The sequence below is a fragment of the Myotis myotis genome, unplaced genomic scaffold, assembly GCF_014108235.1.
Source record: "Myotis myotis isolate mMyoMyo1 unplaced genomic scaffold, mMyoMyo1.p scaffold_m19_p_6, whole genome shotgun sequence".
Classification (NCBI taxonomy): Eukaryota; Metazoa; Chordata; class Mammalia; order Chiroptera; family Vespertilionidae; genus Myotis; species Myotis myotis.
Window position 1 is genome coordinate 22213233 of NW_023416368.1, and position 17500 is coordinate 22230732.

The 17500-nt window shown below is 41.2% G+C and overlaps 1 protein-coding gene across 1 annotated transcript in view; it reads left to right on the top strand.

The window, feature by feature from the left end:
• Positions 1–17500, top strand: part of HTR4 (5-hydroxytryptamine receptor 4) — a 114795-nt gene that overhangs the window by 11683 nt on the left and 85612 nt on the right. The window contains exon 2 of the mRNA XM_036315474.1: positions 9127–9199. Within this exon, the coding sequence (XP_036171367.1) occupies positions 9174–9199 (26 nt within the window). The 5' untranslated portion in view covers positions 9127–9173. The remainder of the gene's footprint in view (positions 1–9126; positions 9200–17500) is intronic.

Below are 17500 nucleotides of genomic sequence, written 5' to 3' on the forward strand. Positions count from 1 at the left end.
CATAAGTGAAAGCTATATGAGATTCAAATTCGGTGTCCATAAATGCATTTTGCTGGAAAACAGCCATGCTCATTCATTTGCGTATAGTCTGTAGCTGTTTGCACACTGCAACAGCACTTTGGAATAGTTCTGATACTGACCTCATGCTCTGAAAAGCTTAAAATATTTGCTAAATGGCCCCTTTGCAGAAAAAAAGTGTGTCAACGTCTGCTTTAACCACAATGCCAGTGCTTCCCAAACTTCAATCATTTCAGTACTTCCTTTGTGATTCATGCCACCGTCTCTTGCCATCAAGAGCATTATCTGCATAGCACTTTTCTTTAAATCAGAGAGTTTCCCTTAAATAAATTTTATTTTACAAAGAAACAAAAAGGGAAGTGAAAACCAGTACCTACTACAAGCAATAGAAGATAACTGTACAAACAAATGCAACACACGCAAAAAAACTGTGTCTCATATTTTAGCTAAATAGCTGGAGCCGATACTGTCACTGTTCCTCCCATTTTCCTGGAGGTCTCCTCACCATTTGTGTGTAGCATCCTCACTTCCAATGCTGACCTCCCACCATTTTTGGAGGGCTACCCTCTCTGCTGGAATCAGCTTTGCTCACAAGTACCCTTAGCTGGAGGTGCCTGGGAATCTGTGTCCTGCTGTGGACAGCCCTTAACCAATAAATGATGGGTGTGGGAGTATCAATACTACCTCAGTTCCCTCCTTACTTGTCTAGGATAATTCTGAGGCATATGTTTTACATCGTTTCTCAGAGCTCCCACTCTGGATTAAGCTTCAGTGGCTTGATCATATATCCCTCATTGGATGCCTTTCATTCCCTTCCCTGTATCCTTACTCCTCTGCCAGTTTATCTGCACCTGCCAGATAAACTATGCGCATTTATTCAACCCTCACCCCAAGATCTGCTTCTTGGGGAGGACCCAGTTAGACAATAGTGTTTCTCACAGAAGACTATGAACATGAGACCGGTTTTTTGTTTTGTTTTTTTTTTTTAATACTTTTTATTTTATGGATTTCAGAGAGGAAGAGAGAGGGAGAAAGATAGAAAGATCAATGATGAGGGAGAGTCATTGATCAGCTGCCTCCTGCACGCCCACTACTGGGGATTGAGCCCACAACCCAGGCATGTGCCTTTGACCAGAATCAAACCTGGGACCCTTCAGTCCACAGACCGACACTCTATCCACTGAGCCAAACCAGCTAGGGAGAGACCCATCTTTTTATCAAAGGGAGATTAGTGGATATCAGGAAGGATTCTAAGATAAGCTCATAGTTATGTGAGTCCTTTTCTTCATTGTAAATATCTGATTAAAATAGAAAGTGAAAAGAGAATACATTTTTCACCATAAGATCCAATCGTACTTAATGTTTCATCCACCTATTGCCTAATGACAACTGCTTTCTTCAGTGACAGGAGAGCCTGGGAAATTGACATTTTACCTTCAAGAGTGGTCCCCAGGCCAGCAGCATCAGCAATACCAGGGAACATGTTCGAGATGCACATTCAGCCCTCTGAACCTACCAACTCAGAAACTGGGGGGGGGGGGGGGCAACCATTGTGTTTAACAAGCCAGGGGGGATTCTTATGCTCGCTCACACTTGAGGACCTCTGCTCTACAATAAAGAGCCGCTTACTTAGTTCTGCTCTCATTGCGCTCCTGCGTTTCATCAGAAATTGGAATCCTCCCAGTCTTGCTTCCTCCCCTCAAACGTGACTGACTGAGGGTTTCCCGGCTTCTCTTTGAGCCTCCCACTGAGTCTCCCACTGAGGTAACCTTGTGACAAGTCAATAATTGGGCAGCTCTGCTGTTGGAGGACCTACTTTGAGTCACAAACTCTTTAGACACTCATCTCTCCTTTGAAGACACAAAGACAAGGCCAATTCCTTCTCTAATTATCCAAGTAGAACTTTCATACCACCTCATGTCTGTCACTGGACAGATACTGATCATGTTCTGTGTCTCTGCATAGAACCTATAGCGAAATTCAGAGTAAGATGTTCACCAAGTGATCAGAAAAGACAAATATATAAATAAATACCTCCTGAAACTTCTCTTTTTCTTAGTTATTTTGGGAACAAAGTTAAAAGCCACTTTGTATCAGCCTGGTGGTCCCATAAGTACAACTGAATTGGCATCTGTTTGAATTTTCACTTATGGAAATAAAATGGATGTAAGCATGTCCAAACCTATAGAGACTTTTTATAAAAATGTATGTACGTTGAACAGAGGCTATGCCTGGAAGCAAGATGTCAGCAGACTGAAAAAATTCTTCTTAGAATGACAGTTTGCAGCTTCTTTTATGCATTTGGAATTAAGGAGAGAACATAAAAAAGAGTCCAGGAAGGTGAGAGGAAATAAAACTGGAATTGGATCACTGGATAGTTAAGATTCTATGCTCCCTTGAAGGTGGTTTCTCTCCTGAGGGTCTGAAAAGAGACATTTCCAAGGTGTGCCTACCTAGAGGCACAGGAACAATGGGCAGGACTTGTTTAAGGCAAAGACAAACCTTTTTAATAAAGAAGTTACATGCCTGGGGTGTAACTCCTCATCATGACCAGCCTAGTTAAGAATTTATGATCAGGTCATCCTGTGAAGTTACTTTTCCTAGAACCCCTTATTGTTCAATCTAAAGGTTCAAGGAGCAAAGACATACAGGCAGTTCCTCTGGAATGGTAGCTCCTCCCCCATTTTGAAGTGGCTCCATTTATGTCATTTTTCACAGAGCTAACAAAAAATATAAATTATTGAGACAGCATCCTACAATTGCCAAATACGTTCCGGGAAACAAAGCCCAAGTAAATAGACAAGGAGGGGAATGTATTCTTCTATATTAGTGAGAATTTGCACAGTTGTAATTTTTCAGGTGACCTAAGAGTTGTTTTTACGGTGAAGTTTACAAGGGAATCATGATCACCATGGCATGTAGACTACTGGGGATGTTTGTGTGTTTGATCCTGGTGAGATTGTGTGTGTTTGTGCATATGGCCAATGGTGGGTTAGGCAATGAGGTAATGAGGTTTACAAGAAGCACCTGAACTCTTATCAAACATCTGGCCTTATTGAGTACACATTACATTGCTCTTACTTTCGACTCACCTGTTCAGAAATGTCTGTAATCAATGCCTGTTGGAGACAGTGTAAGTGAATTGAGCATGTATCCATTTTTTAAAATTGGAAAATGATTCAAAACACTTTGGGGGGTTTTCCCCTGGGGATATAAAAGAAATAACACGGACTATCACAGTCCTACAATGTTAGCATTGGAAGAAATCCTAGTCACCAAAATCACAGTTCCCATTTACACAGACACTCTTACACACTTACCCACATGCTGCCTAAATGCCTCCAATGATGAGAAACCCACCTCTTTGAAATTTCCTTTAACTTCTGCAAAGCTGTAATTGAAATGTCTGCCTTTGCTCACCCTGCCCAACACCCTCTAGCTGAGTCCATTTTACAGTTGGGGAAATTGAGATCCAGATTGGTGACCGAACTTGTGACAGGGAGCAGAGTTTGCCACTCTGGCATAATAGTTATTCTAGGTTGACTGTTTTTAAGAAGCAGCAGACAAAGGAAAAGCTCTGAAAATTGAGTATAAGTTCCCTTTGTAAGAGACATTTATGTTTATAAGGGAAATCTCCATTTGTAAGGGTGTCTCCCTCTTGGTACCAGGAACAGAAGGAAGACTCTAAAAGTCCGAAATTTACCAATGGAGGAAGAAAGAACTTCATTTACATAAAGGCCTTACCTTTGTTTACCTTGCTATTTTTGGTAACCCCCCAAAACTGTTCCCAGCCCCAACCAACATCTTCTTTTGTCTTTAGCTGGAAATGTTATTTAAGGTGGTGGCTTGGACCATTTGGAGAGTTACTTGTATATTACTCAGGATCTGGGCCTCTCCCATGCGTACAGGAAGTATACATGTTGTTAAACTTGTTTGTCTTTCTCCTGTTTATCAGTCCAGTCTTTTATTACTGGAGGGAAAAGTACTTTCCTCCCCCACACTCGCTTAAGAATGAAAACAGTGAGGTAGTAGCAGGGTTGGGCCGGGAACCCAGGCCCAGTAACTCCTAACCCAGTGCTCCTACTCCATATCAGGCTTCCATCCTCAATTTAGATAAATAATGTTTTACTTATTCCTGACACTTGTCCAACAACGGTATTGAAATATGCCCTTTGATGTAGAAATGTAACCCATGTAGGCATATATGGTCAATAAAGAAACATGGTCAATCCATGCACAGTTATGCATGAATATCCGCTCATGCAGCCAAAAGGGGGGAAAAAATACAAAACAAAGTACAGCAAAGCAAACAGGTTATGATATAGCTCCAGGTTGGTAGATGTTGGTACTGTACCAAACTACACTGAAATTGACTTCAATAGGTGAGTCCTCTGCTCACACTTCTTATAATAGAGATGCAGCTACACACCTTCTGTTAACCATTAACGACTGTTCCACAGCAATCTTTCCGAGTATTCTGAATCAAAGGACAAGGGTAGAGATGGGGTGCGCTTACCTTTTGGATTTGCCCTGTAGATGCATAAACCAGAAAGTTAAGGGTTGGAATAAGCATTGGGTGGCATACGTAAGATAGTCTTTTCCTCCTCCTCCTCCTTTTTAAAGGGAAGATCAGAGTCTGAATATATTCACCAAGGAGAAGAAGCTCCAAGAAATCTGATAGGGCTCTTTGTTGCTGTCGCTTTACTTTGAATAATTCTAGTGGCTTGAGCTTGTCCAAGCCTTGAAAGTTACTGAGACCTTCATTTGAATTTGACATGGTAGAAGGGTTTGTGAGTCCCTTCTCAACCCCTTTCCCAGGACTCCCAGGGCTTTCCATGTTCTTTTTCTAGTTATTATCTAGGATCGTTTTTATGAAGGGGACCGACATGGAGGGTATCACTCCTTGTCCCTTAAACCAGGTTGTTGGATATAGCATGACTATCACTAAGGCGCGCGCGCGCACACACACACACACACACACACACACACACACTATGGTTTAATTGAATTCCAAACTGACAACTTTAGAAGTGACACAGCTTGCACCTGAGCGTAGGAGATGCTCTCAGTTGATTTAATTAACTAGGTGGTGTTTTGTTAAGATGCTAGAAATATAAATATGCAAAATAAAATCGCTGGTTCCTTGCAACGCCCTCTCACTCTATGCAGTCTTCCTAACAAGAGGTGTTCCTGTAATCGTGCCTCTGATTAGTTATCTCTGGTGAGCAAGGCAGAAAATAGTGGCTGGTGAGCAATTAATCAAATCAGGATCACCAACTTCTCTTTTGTTACTGTTTCTTTCTCTCTGACCGGTGCATGCTGTTTCACTGGCTTGCTAAATGGCAGTCATTTTAATTTGTTCATTGGGTTTAGATGAGCAAAATATAACAGCATATATTGCGATTGTTCAAAACTAAATTAACTGGGCAAATTTGAAGATCTAATTGGTGTTATTAAATGATTCATGACGATTCAAGTCAGCCCCGGTAATGACGACTTTTCGTTGGCTGAGCTGTAACATTTTCCATTGGCTGGGCTTGTTGCTGAGCAAGAAGAAAATCTTCCTTCCTCTTAACAGGGGTACTAAAGTAGATATATCTTCCTGTTTGGGGTAAAGCATGAGAGCTCCCTCTGTTGGCCTTCTCAACGCCAATTTTAATTGAGATTTCCTTCATTAGCTTCCCACAGTATGACTAGATGAGGTTTTCCCCATGTTGTAACATTTTCAAATGCATTTCCAGTGAGGTGAACTTTAGTTAGCTTTAACTGGTTTTCCTTAGTTACATGTTTTTTCCCCTTCTAATCTGTATACACATACAATATTGATTTTCTAGTATATTACGCAGGATTTTTTTGGTTGCAGATAATGGCTGGAACCCAAGTGAAACTGGCTTATAGAGGAACAAAAGGAATTTGTTGGCTCATTCAAATATAAAACTGTTTTAAGACACTGCTGAATCTTAAGCCTCAAACTATGTCATCAGGTCACTGTATTTTGTATGCTGCAACTCTGATTTCCTTTGGGTTAGCTTCATTCTCAGGTTCTCCCCAAAAGTGGCAATGATGATCACCAATAACTTCAAACGGAAGGTCTATCCGTTTAGCAACATCAGGGGAAAGAGACTCTTCCTAGCAAAAATCCCAGGTGTAGCTTTTACTAGTCTAGCTGATGAGCTAATTAAGTATGGACAGGGAGTGGACTCTTCTGATTGGCCAGTCCTGGTCATATGCTTGTGACTAGAGCTAGGGATTGAGGCAGGGGAGGGGTAGTTCTGCAAATGAAAATCAAGGCACTGTTTCCTGAGAAAGAAGGCATCGATGATTACAGCAAGTGTCCACTTTCATCAGGAGATTCCCTTGCTCTTGTGGGAGGAAGTGTGATATGATGAGAAGGACTATGCAAGACAAAGCTTGAGTTTTGGAATTCACAGCCCTGGATTCTATTCCCACTTTGGTCAAGGGTCAGCTGTGAGACTTTGGCAAGTCAATTAACCTCTTTGATCTTTAGTTTCTTCATCTAACAATAGAGATAAAAACTCAGAGGTTGGAAGAGAAGGAAAAGGGATAGTGTTTGGCACTAGTTAACACTTCGTAAAGGGTAACTTAATAAAACGAAATGGTTTTCGCATGTTTTAAAATCATAGTATTGTACTCTGGGATGATTCATACAGTACCTCCCAGTGAGAAAGTCACAAATTCTCAAACCTCAGTTTCCTCTTTTGCAAAACGAATTAACTACTTAGATGAATCAACAAATATCTGTGAAGAGAATGTATCAGACATTTTTCTAGACACTGAGGCTATATGTAATAGTGATCAAGATATAACTAGGCGCTCTTGAAACATTCTAATGAGAGAGAGATCACTAATAAAGGAGCAATGAGTATTATATAATTTATGTGCTAGTAAGATAAAATAGAATGGATAAAGAGGATAGCAACTTACAGAAAATGAGGTCTGAAATTTTACTTTGATTATCAAGGAGATTCCGTGGCAAGTGTCGTTTGAGCAGTGTCCCTGAGGCCCTGAGGGAGTGATCCACATGGGAGCATTCTAGGGAGAAGCAACAGTAAGTGAAAGCCCTGAGGTGAGGGCCTACTTTCATAGTCAAGGAAAATAGCAAAACCCCTGAGCTTGAGGGCAGCTGGGGTAGGCCATCAATAAAGTTGAGATTGGAGAGGAGCTGGGGCCAGATCATGTCAAGTCTGGTTGGCCATGATATGAGTTTGGATTTTATTCTGTGTGACAGGACACCACTAGAATTTTATGCAGGCAAGAAATGATCTGACTTACATTTTAAAAATATTATTCTGGGTACTGTGGGGAGAAGAGATGACAGTAGAGGAAGCAGGAGACCAGTTAGGAGGGTGGGAAGGTATTCCAGGGAAGGGAGATGGTTGCTTGCTGGGGCCAGGGTGCTCTTTCTGGATGTAATAAGAAATAAACAGGTTAAGAAATCATTTTTAAAATAGAGAGAATGAGTTTGCTGATAGTTTGGTTGTAGGAGGTGAGAAAACGAGATAGCTTGGTCTCAGTAACTGGGTAAATGCTGGAACTATTTACTGACTTGGAGAACTCTAGGGAGGAGGAGGTTTTTGTGTTGGGAGTGGGAAATGCTTTTTAGTCATGCAAGTTGTCATGTCTGGTAGGCGATACGAGTCTGGGAAAGGTCAGGAATAGAGCTATCGTTTTGGGAGCCTTCAGTGAATAGGTGGTATTTTAGGCCACGGAAATGGATGTGATCACTTCAGGAATGAATTTTAGATGGAGGAGGAAGGAGGATGGAGCCATATCACTTCAGTTGTTAGGGCTTTGTATTTAAGTATTTCAAATAAAAGATTATTCTAAATTCAAAAGTGAAAGAGATAGAAGTAGACAGAGCTACTTAGGAGGTTGAGGTCAGGGTCGGTGTTCAGAGACTGACCTGCAGGCTGAGCCTTCCCACACCTGCCCCAGATCCTGTTAATCTTAGAGGAACAAACATTGTAAAACCCAATGAGATCTGCATCCTTCCCAGCTCTGGTGGTCTGCTACTCTCCTCTTGGCTGCCAAGCATGTGTGTTTGGTCCACCCCGACCAAAGCATCCCAGGTCCAAGGCCGAGTTTCATGGTTCTGTTATGTAGATAAACAGATTTACAGTTTTATCTTGGTTAGATTTGATTAGAAAACCAGCAGATGGAATTATAGAATGTCAGAGCTGGAAGTGAACCCAGATATCATCTCTTCTAATCCTTTCTGCTGTTGAGAAGTGGATGATGAAGATTAGAACAAAAAAAGGACTTGCTGAGGGTAACCCCAGAAGCAATAGACCAGGCTCTGCCACTGCATCCTCTGATGCATCATGTTGTGGAACAAATGTGTTGAGAATTAGGAATTCTTCTGAATAACAAAACTGTGCAGTCAGTCCAGAGCTTATTTAGTGAGTATCAATGAGTGTCCATCTGTTAAAGGGCGTAAGGCCTTCTAAGAGACTGTGCTGGAGGAACTTTTGATAGTTTGAAAGTCAATTCCCCTTCAACTTGGAGTTCTTAGTCTGGGTTCATGGGTGGGCTTCAAGGAATCATGGGCTCCCCAGAAAGTGTGTATGTATGTGTGTGCACATCTATTGTTTTCTGGGTAGAAGTTCTCAGGAGTTTATTAGTTTTTCGAAGGGATACATGTTTACCCACCCTTGAAAAGGGTTTAAGAAAAATCTGAAAATCTTCATAGAATGCAAAGTGACTGACCCATTGTAGGCAATGCATTGTTTTAATCATAGCAACATAGCTGCCTATTTGTACTAGCTAGTGGCCTAATGCAGATCTTATAAATGAGCTATTTCTGGGAAGAGCAAAAAATAGCAAATAAACTGATTAACAGTAAAAGAAGTACCTGTATGTTTTAATCTCCAGGAGATTCGTAAAATACAAGAAAACTTTTTACGCACTCAATGGTGTCATACCTCAGTATGCCAATAGCTTTTTGTTGTGGTACTGTTTATTAAATATTTACTGATACCCTTCCAAAGCCTTAATAAACAGGAAGCAATGACTGGCATTTTTTTCCTCTACCAATGACTTGTTATTTTCCTACCTGATCATCTAACTTATTATTTATTCACATTATAGGACCCTGTGGGTACTGAAATCCAACTCACCCATGCCTATTTCCTGTAATGGACGAACTTGATGCTAATGTGAGGTATGTGACAGTCCTGTGTGTATTGTGCTATACATTATGGCCATTTGAACTATGTGGTCTCTGTAAGAGAGCTAATGGATGTGGATTTTCTTTCATATATAATCATGAGTGTGGTTCTGTTTGGTTATTAGTGTTTTTGTTTTCACTTCTGCTTAAAAGATTAATAAATATGGCTATAAATGTTTCGAGATGCCTATATTAAAAGTCTGCACTAAGGGAGATATGTTATATGAAAGTAGATACTCATCTCTGTAATAGGAAGAAAGAAGATGTATTTAATAGCATAAAATAACTTTATATCATTTATCTGTACAGCTAAATGTTGAATATACATTTAGCTATTTACAGCAGTTTCTCATTTGCCCAGTCTTTTTTCAACCAGCTCATTAGATTATGTGACATGACGGTTGCGTGGTATAGTTATATAAACCTAAATGCCTTTTGTTTTGTTTTCCTGCAATTTCCTGCTGCCCTTGGAGATCAAATAATAGAATGGCTCCTGGGGAAGTTATTTCTTTAAGGGCTTGCTGCAGTTTTATTCGGCACAACCAAATAGTGGGAGGAAATTGTATTCAATAAGGCATAAGTGTTATGGGTTGGCATCTGAGGCTGAAGACTGGCCGGAGATACCGATAGCTGGAAGATGTTCTAAAAAAATGCATTCCCAGAGTAATTGTAGGACAGATTCCTTCCCCTGAGACCTGTGGGAAAGCACATTTCAGGTACACAGTGGGGACACTGTGCCCGTGTGTTGCATGTAGTAGAATGCTGGGACAAAAGAGAGCTGCCTTCACAGAAACACTGGTGTAATGTGACGGGGCTTCCAAAGATGTACTAAACCCGGGAATTCCTTAAGGGTAGACTGTGTCTCACTCATAATCCCTGGCGCATGGTGAGTACTTAGTACAGGGTTGTTGATCAGCCCATCTTTGATGTTACCACATGTATTTCAAATGGGGTTCAGTTCCATTACACCTTGATGTGCAAAGGGGCTCTGACTGCTCAGCAATAAAACATTTTACATTCGCAATAGAAGCATCATGGACTTTGTTATTTACCCAGCACACTGACTTGGGGCAGAGCCTTAGGATTTTATTTTAATATTTTTTTATTGATTTCAGAGAGGAAGGGAAGAGGGAAAGAGAGATTTAAACATCCACGATGAGAGAGAATCATGGTGAATCGGCTGCCTCCTGCAAGTCCCCCACTAGGGATTGAGCCCACAACCCAGGCATGTGTCATTGTCCAGAATCTAACCTGGGACGTTTCAGTTCACAGGCTGATGCTCTATCCACTGAGCCAAACCAGCTCGGGCGAGCCTTAGGATTTTAATGCAGATTTTTTAGGTTTGGTGCCATGTGTTTAATTTTCATCTAAAAGTTTGTGACATTATTTTTGTTCCAAAAAAACACAGTGGAATCTAGAGAATTTCAATTTGATTTTAGTTCATCCAGAGGCCAAAGTGAGCAATATCAATGGTGAAAAGTTATGAAATTGTTTTAAGTTCTAGACACTTTATCAACCTGCATCCGTTGGTTAAAATGCACTTCTTTTGAGGTAATTCAGATAGTATGCTCCCTAACAGTTGTAGCTTTTCAACCTTTATTTATAGCAGCATTGGATTCTAATGGCAGAATACAATTCAATTAAGTGAGCATTAGCCTTGGGTGCTGTCTATCCTGTATTGCTCAGGATACACGATGCTAATCACTCCCCAGAATCTTGTCTGTGGACCATCCTCTCTGTCAGATTCCTCGCCTGATTCCATCAACATGTGCTCATCCTCGCCCACTCCCCATCTCCACCCACAGTATTGGAAACATGCAAATGCCACAGACTTTCCACCCATTTCTTCCTCAGTCCAGCCTCTGGGGGTGTTCATGATAAAAGATGTATTTTAGGTGCACATTTACCAAACTGTGATGTGTGGCTCTCTGGTGATGCATAATGATTTTAGGTAGTTTATGAACATGTTTTTATTTTAAAATATTTATTTTAAGGTAACAGTTTTATCGTGATGAGTAATACTGTTTTGCACACTTACGGTAGTGACATGGAATTTCCTTTTAAAATACATTTATTTAAAATAAAAAAGAAGTGTATTTAAAGAAAATGTTATGTATTTTAAAAATACTCATTAACAAATGAATGTGGAAAAAAAATCACAAGGGTAATATGCAAATGACCAGGGTCTAGAAATGGATATTCCAGTTTATAACGAGATAAAGGAAAGTTTATTACTTTTAGAGCAGAAACCAGAAATTCTTTTTTTGGGTAAGAAAATGTCTTCACTTGGTAAAATGCCTATATAAAGTATTAGCTGAAGGGCCCAAATCCCTGGCACAAGAGAGGAATTTTATTACATGCTCTCAAGATAGGAAAATGAGTGAGCAGGGAGGGAGAAGGTTGAAGAGACAAGGCTCTGAGAAGGAGAGTCTGGGCTCTGCTTGGAAAAAGGTGAATATCCAGTGTCATGGTGGCTGTAGGGGACCCTGGGAGTAGACGGGTTGCATATCTGCATTTGCTGGTTTGTTTTAAATGTGAACGGTGCGTGTGCTGACCTCTTCCAGGATCCAGCTCTTCCATAAAACTTTCTAGCCTGGCTAGCCATTGAGCGTTGAATGTTTATTATGTGTGAGGGCAACAAGAGCTATAAACTTATCGTGCATTATCCTGTTCACTTTTTAAAACAATCCTATGGGGCACGTGCCAGTATTATATTCATTTTACGATCTGTGGTGACCAACGCACAAAGAGGTTCAGTAATCTGCTCAAGGTCACATAACCACACTGCCTCCTACTTCACTACAAACATTTTATGTGCATATGTATGGATGAGTGTGTATTGGTGAGAGGCCCACGTGCCTGTCTGCGTAAATGTTATTTACAAGAGAGAATGCAGAATGGGCACCCAAAAGGCACAGGATGGCAGAAGACTAGATAAACGCCCAGGGAAATTCAGAAATCTGAGCAAAAGTTTTTTATTTCGGCCAGCTGTAGAATTGAAAGACTCCAGCCAGTTTTTCCCAGATATCAGGGGTCAGAGAGTTCCTAGTCAACATTTAGAACCAAATAAAATGTCTAACATTTAAGCATTTTGTTAGGCCATCACAGCCACTTTTTTGTTGTTGTTGTTCGTTTGGTTTCATTGAATTGAGTTCGCTAATTCAGTTTGATCCTTACTATTATATATCTGTCAGTGTTCTTGGCTACAAGCATCAGAAATGAACTTGCTAACATATTCAAGGGTAATTTTGGAGAAGCTACAATGTATAGGCTCAAAGAATTAAGGAGAAAATGCTAGAGGACAGAGTTTGCAAATAAATAAGAACTTTGGGAATTCTCGTTGAGCTTGGAAGTGGGACAATGACCAACCCCAAGAAGAAGTGGTCAGTACATTTCTGCACTGTGGGTGATGATCAAGAATTTCCCCTTGTATGCTGCTCAAGAGACAGAGTTCTGGGGGATGACATCTGATTGGCCAAGCCAAGTCACGTGACCAGTTGCTGTACACCTTTCCTAAGGGGAGGCAGGTACCATGCAGGAAGATGCCATACAATGGAGGAAAGTTCAATCCTCCAAAGATTTTTTAAGGAGAGGGAATAGAGACTCGGTAACATGTGACCAATGTCCAACTTGTAGCAATTGGATATTTATCTGAGGTATTAGAATAATGTCGCTCCATGTTTGTTGTACATTCATTAAGCATGAAAACTGTGTGTGAGAGGGAGTTAACCTTTTCTTAAGGATCCTGGGGCTAGCCAGAGGATAACCACAGAAATAGAATTTAATACAATAACAAAAGAACCCTAGTAATGAGATATACAGTGAGCTATATTCTCTCTGAACTATGATGTAGGACTTAAAAGAATACTAGGGCTTGATTTTGGAATTCTGAGCTCATTGCTAGCATTTTCCTTTAAGGGCATCTGTTGTAGAGAGTAGGATGTAGGATGGATTGACTCAGGATGAGAAGCCAGCCGTGAATCAGGGCCTGGTTGGAGAGGCAAGTTCTGATGAGTCTCCTCCTTTGGTAAACAGTGTCTCGCAAACTTAAGCAGATAGTAGTCAGCTTTGCAGACAATCTGACACCCACCTGATGTCATTTTTTTGGTCTGTTTGCGTCTTGTTGGGGCTCTGGAGGAGACAACTGCATTTTTTTTTGAAGTGATGAAGAAAGGAAAATGGAAACAGTGGCTTTGGTGACTTTTCAGCAGGAACTCTTTGTAGAACATTATCAGCCTGAATTTGGGCAGTGAGCCTGGTTGGACCTTACCCCAGTGCTGTTCCCAAGCCCTCAGTGCTACCGACTACAGCTTATTGCCTGACTTCAGAGATAGCCCTTGCTTGCCTTTGTTTTGTTTTGGTTAAAGATCAGATGCTTTCCACTGACCAGTGGTTTTCCTCAGCTTGACAATGATCCCTAAAGGCAAACCAGGTCTCCATCCTTTTCTTCCTGCTGCTTTTTACAGCTAACATGTTTCTGCTTTCTAAGAAATCTTCTATCAATTTCCAGTTCCACAAAGTACAGGGATTCAGGTAGGCGATAAGTAGAGGAAAGTCCAAATGTATACAGACTCTTTCTTTGACAATTTCTCAGGATAATAGCCCCAGACTCTGAGTGAAGAAAAAGTTTATTTTCTCTCTCTCTCTCTCTCTCTCTCTCTCTCTCTCTCTCTCTCTCTCTCTCTCTCTCTCTCTTTTACCTTGGCTTCCTCCTACCCTTGACTCATCTCCTTGTCCCATGGGCTCTCTACACTTTCCTGCTACCTTGCCCCTATTTAATAAGAACATGTTGGTTTAAGATTCTGTTTCTCCTCTATAGAGTAACTGTTGTGCTTTCTCATGAATGTTTCTCATTTAAAAATTTTTAAAAAAGCATCTTTACCATTGAATCACATCAATGGTAAAATTTTCCTCCCTTTGCTAGGGTTTCTGGGAAACTTAGAGCCACGTTTGTAATTACCACTGCACTTATAAAAGATCTCTGGGCACTCACAATAGTTCTGACCTGCCTTTATTTTTATTTTTCCAATGCCTTCTGTCGTTTTATCTTGTTTCCTTTGCTTTCTTAACAATATCTTATACTAGAGGCCTGGTGCATGAAATTTGTGCATGGGTAGGGTCCCTAGGCCTGGCTGGCAATCAGGGTTGATTTGTGGGGTAACCAACGGGGTGATCGGGGGAGGGTCCCCCTGACTGGAACCCACCTTGGCTGGCCTGGGGGGGAGGGGCTGGGGGGCAGCTCCTGCATTGAACATCTGCCCTCTGGTGGTCAGTGTGCATTATAGTGACTGGTCATTCTATAGGTAGAGGTCCGGTGCACAAAATTTGTGCACTCGGCAGAGGCAGAGGGGATCCCTCAGCCCAGCCTGTGCTCTCTTGCAGTCCAGGAGCCCGCAGGGGATGTGCGACTGACAGCTTAGGCCCACTCCCCGTGGGATAGTTGGACATCCTTAACACTACTGTGGAGGCGGGAGAGGCTCCTGCCACCGCCACTGTGCTCACCAGCCGTTAGCCTGTCTCAGGGCTTCTGGCTGAGCAGTGCTCCCCCTGTGGGAGTGCACTGACCACCAGGGGGCAGCTCCTGCATTGAGCGTCTGCCCCCTGGTGGTCAGTGCACATCATAGTGACCAGTCCCTCCGTCATTTGGTCGATTTGCATATCAGCCTTTTATTATATAGGATTGTTTATTTTTATAAGCCACTTCAAGGAAGGAAGGACAGAGGGAGAAGCAAAGGGAAAAAAGAATTCAAGAAAGAACCAGTTTTCCAGGGAAGAGAATCTTTTTTTCTTCACTTGGTAGGGCTTGATGCCACTTGCTGGGGAGCCACTGAACAGTTTCAAACAGCAGATCAAAATGGCAAGCTTTCATATAAAACATAGGACATCTGAATAAATACCAAAAGTTGAATACTTTAAATTATTTAAAAATTTGTTTTATAGAGAGGAAAGGAGCAATAAAGAGATAGAAATAGAGGTGGAGAGATAAATAGAGAGAGAGAAGAGAAACTTCTATTTGTTGTTCCACTTATTTATGAATTCATTGCTTGATTCTTGTATATGCTCTGACCGGGGGTCAGACTCCCAACCTTGGCATATCGGGGTGATGCTCTAACTGAGGTACCCAGCCAGGGTCCCAGAACTTGAATACTTTAAATACAAAATGCGTACTCTTGATGTAAATGCAGTCACCTGCGGTTCACAAGTGACAACATGAATTAAAACCATAAGAAAGGTGAATAGTCGACTTTGAATTAATTGCCCAGTTGTTTTAATTCTGTCATTGCACTAATTTGAAAATAATTACTTCAAATCAAGAAGTTAATTGGAAATCAATGTGATTATAAGAATTAATTGAAACGATCCGATTTTGGCAAAGGAAATAGAGCAATTTTTAAAATAAAGGAGTTAACTTTCAGCTTGATTATTTATACTGGTGACAATACATGTATTTCACTAAAGTCCGAGGATGAGTTGGAATTTTTAATGCTGAATATCATAAAGGCTTGAAATAATTAACAGAGTTTGAAGTCCATGCATACAAGTTGTCAGCCCAAAAGACTTATCAAAATGTAATTTATTTGCAAGTGGAGTTAATTTGTGTTTGTAACCTGGCAGTTGGAATGGTGAATATGTTCCCCTTTCAGGCAATGAAATGTTTTGCAAGAAATCTCCCTGCAGGCTTTGAAATTTCGACATGCCTTAGCATATAAGGAGAAAGTGAGTGGGTAAGGTTTAAAAGGAGATTATTTTTATGTTGCTTTAGAAATGTAAATGAGAATAATCCTTTATTGCTTGAATGATAAAATGGTCGATAAGTCTTTGAGTTAGATCAGGAGCACAGTGAATAAGACCTGGAACTCACACTGTGGGGGACACCCCTTCTGTTCCATGGAATCACGGGGGGCCTCAAGCTGGACACCTCAGAACTACCAGAGAAAGAGGCCACGCTTACATTTCTAAAGCATTGGTCTCAGGCAATGTGTGAAATTTGCTGGTTGTAGAACTGTGAACTAATTATTTAATCTCTCGAAGCCTTTAGTGTTGGCATCTGAAAATGGGATTTTTGTGAGAATTATAAGTAATGTAGGTAAAACTCTTAACATAGTATATCACTCGTAGGCATTGGGCAAATGGTAAATATTGCCTTTAGTCATCACAATAATGGTGAGATATAGGCTTTTATTACCGCTAGGACTGCTAGTCAGTTACTACACTCTATAAACTTCTTGATTCCTTAAATTCAGTATCCATTTAATTGGCTGACCTTAAATTTGTTAAAAGTTTTTGACTGTTTGTCCCTGGTAAGGAAATTGAGGCTTCCAGAGGTGATAGAAGACCTCAATATTGGGCTTGTAAGTGGGATAATTGGGCTGAAACCACTTCTCATTTGTACCCTATCCAGTCCTGTTTTCTCTTTACACGGCACTTTCCATGAACTTGGGCACATTCCTGTTTGGGAACTGGAGGGTCTAGGACTCCATTCTGTGTCTTTGTGACTCCTAGTCTCGAGCTCTATTCGGTTCAGCCAGCATTCCTTCATACACAGTCAATCCCTTGATCGATGACCTCTGTTCAGAGGAAAACGCCTCTGACTTGTTTCTTTCTGCTTCTGTGCCTGTCAATGACCAGTCTGGAAAATGGAAACTGTTCTATATATTTGTATTTCAAGCAGGAAATTGGTCACGTAGCTCCCTGGGAGGGAGGAAGAAGGAGTGTTAATCAGAGGTCAGGAAGCTTCACGAACCTCATCCCTGCCACACGCTGCTGCCACATTTGTTGCTCAAGGAACCACTTACTGCTGTGCTCATTGCTGAAGGCACCTCCAGAGACTGGAGAAACATGGTGTTTTTCCCCTCTCGCAGTCTAGTTTCGTATTCTGAGCCTCTCATTTGTTAAACGAGAAGCCATTGGGCAAGGAAGTATGGGAAATGTAGATTTCAGGCTTCTTCCCTCTCTGAAGGAGATCAGTGCCTGAAGAGAGTGGCAAATAACGGCACAGCTTCTTCCCGGTAACCTTGCTTCCTTCTGGAACTTACAGCTCGGGCATGGGTGCATTTGGCGTCACAGCCTTCAAGCTCCCCTGGGACCACATTAACATACACACCTGAATCTCTGTTTCTGAGTCTTCATCTCCTTGACTGTAGGAAGTTATTGTTTGACCAGTTCCCTTGTCCAAGTGTTTTTGATTGTTACTAAAGATGGGTGTTTATAAGTGTCCCTGACTTTGTTCTGCTTCTCAAGCTGAATTCTGCCAACCTCTAGTTGGAACCGTTCCACCGAGGGGCTAATCTGCAT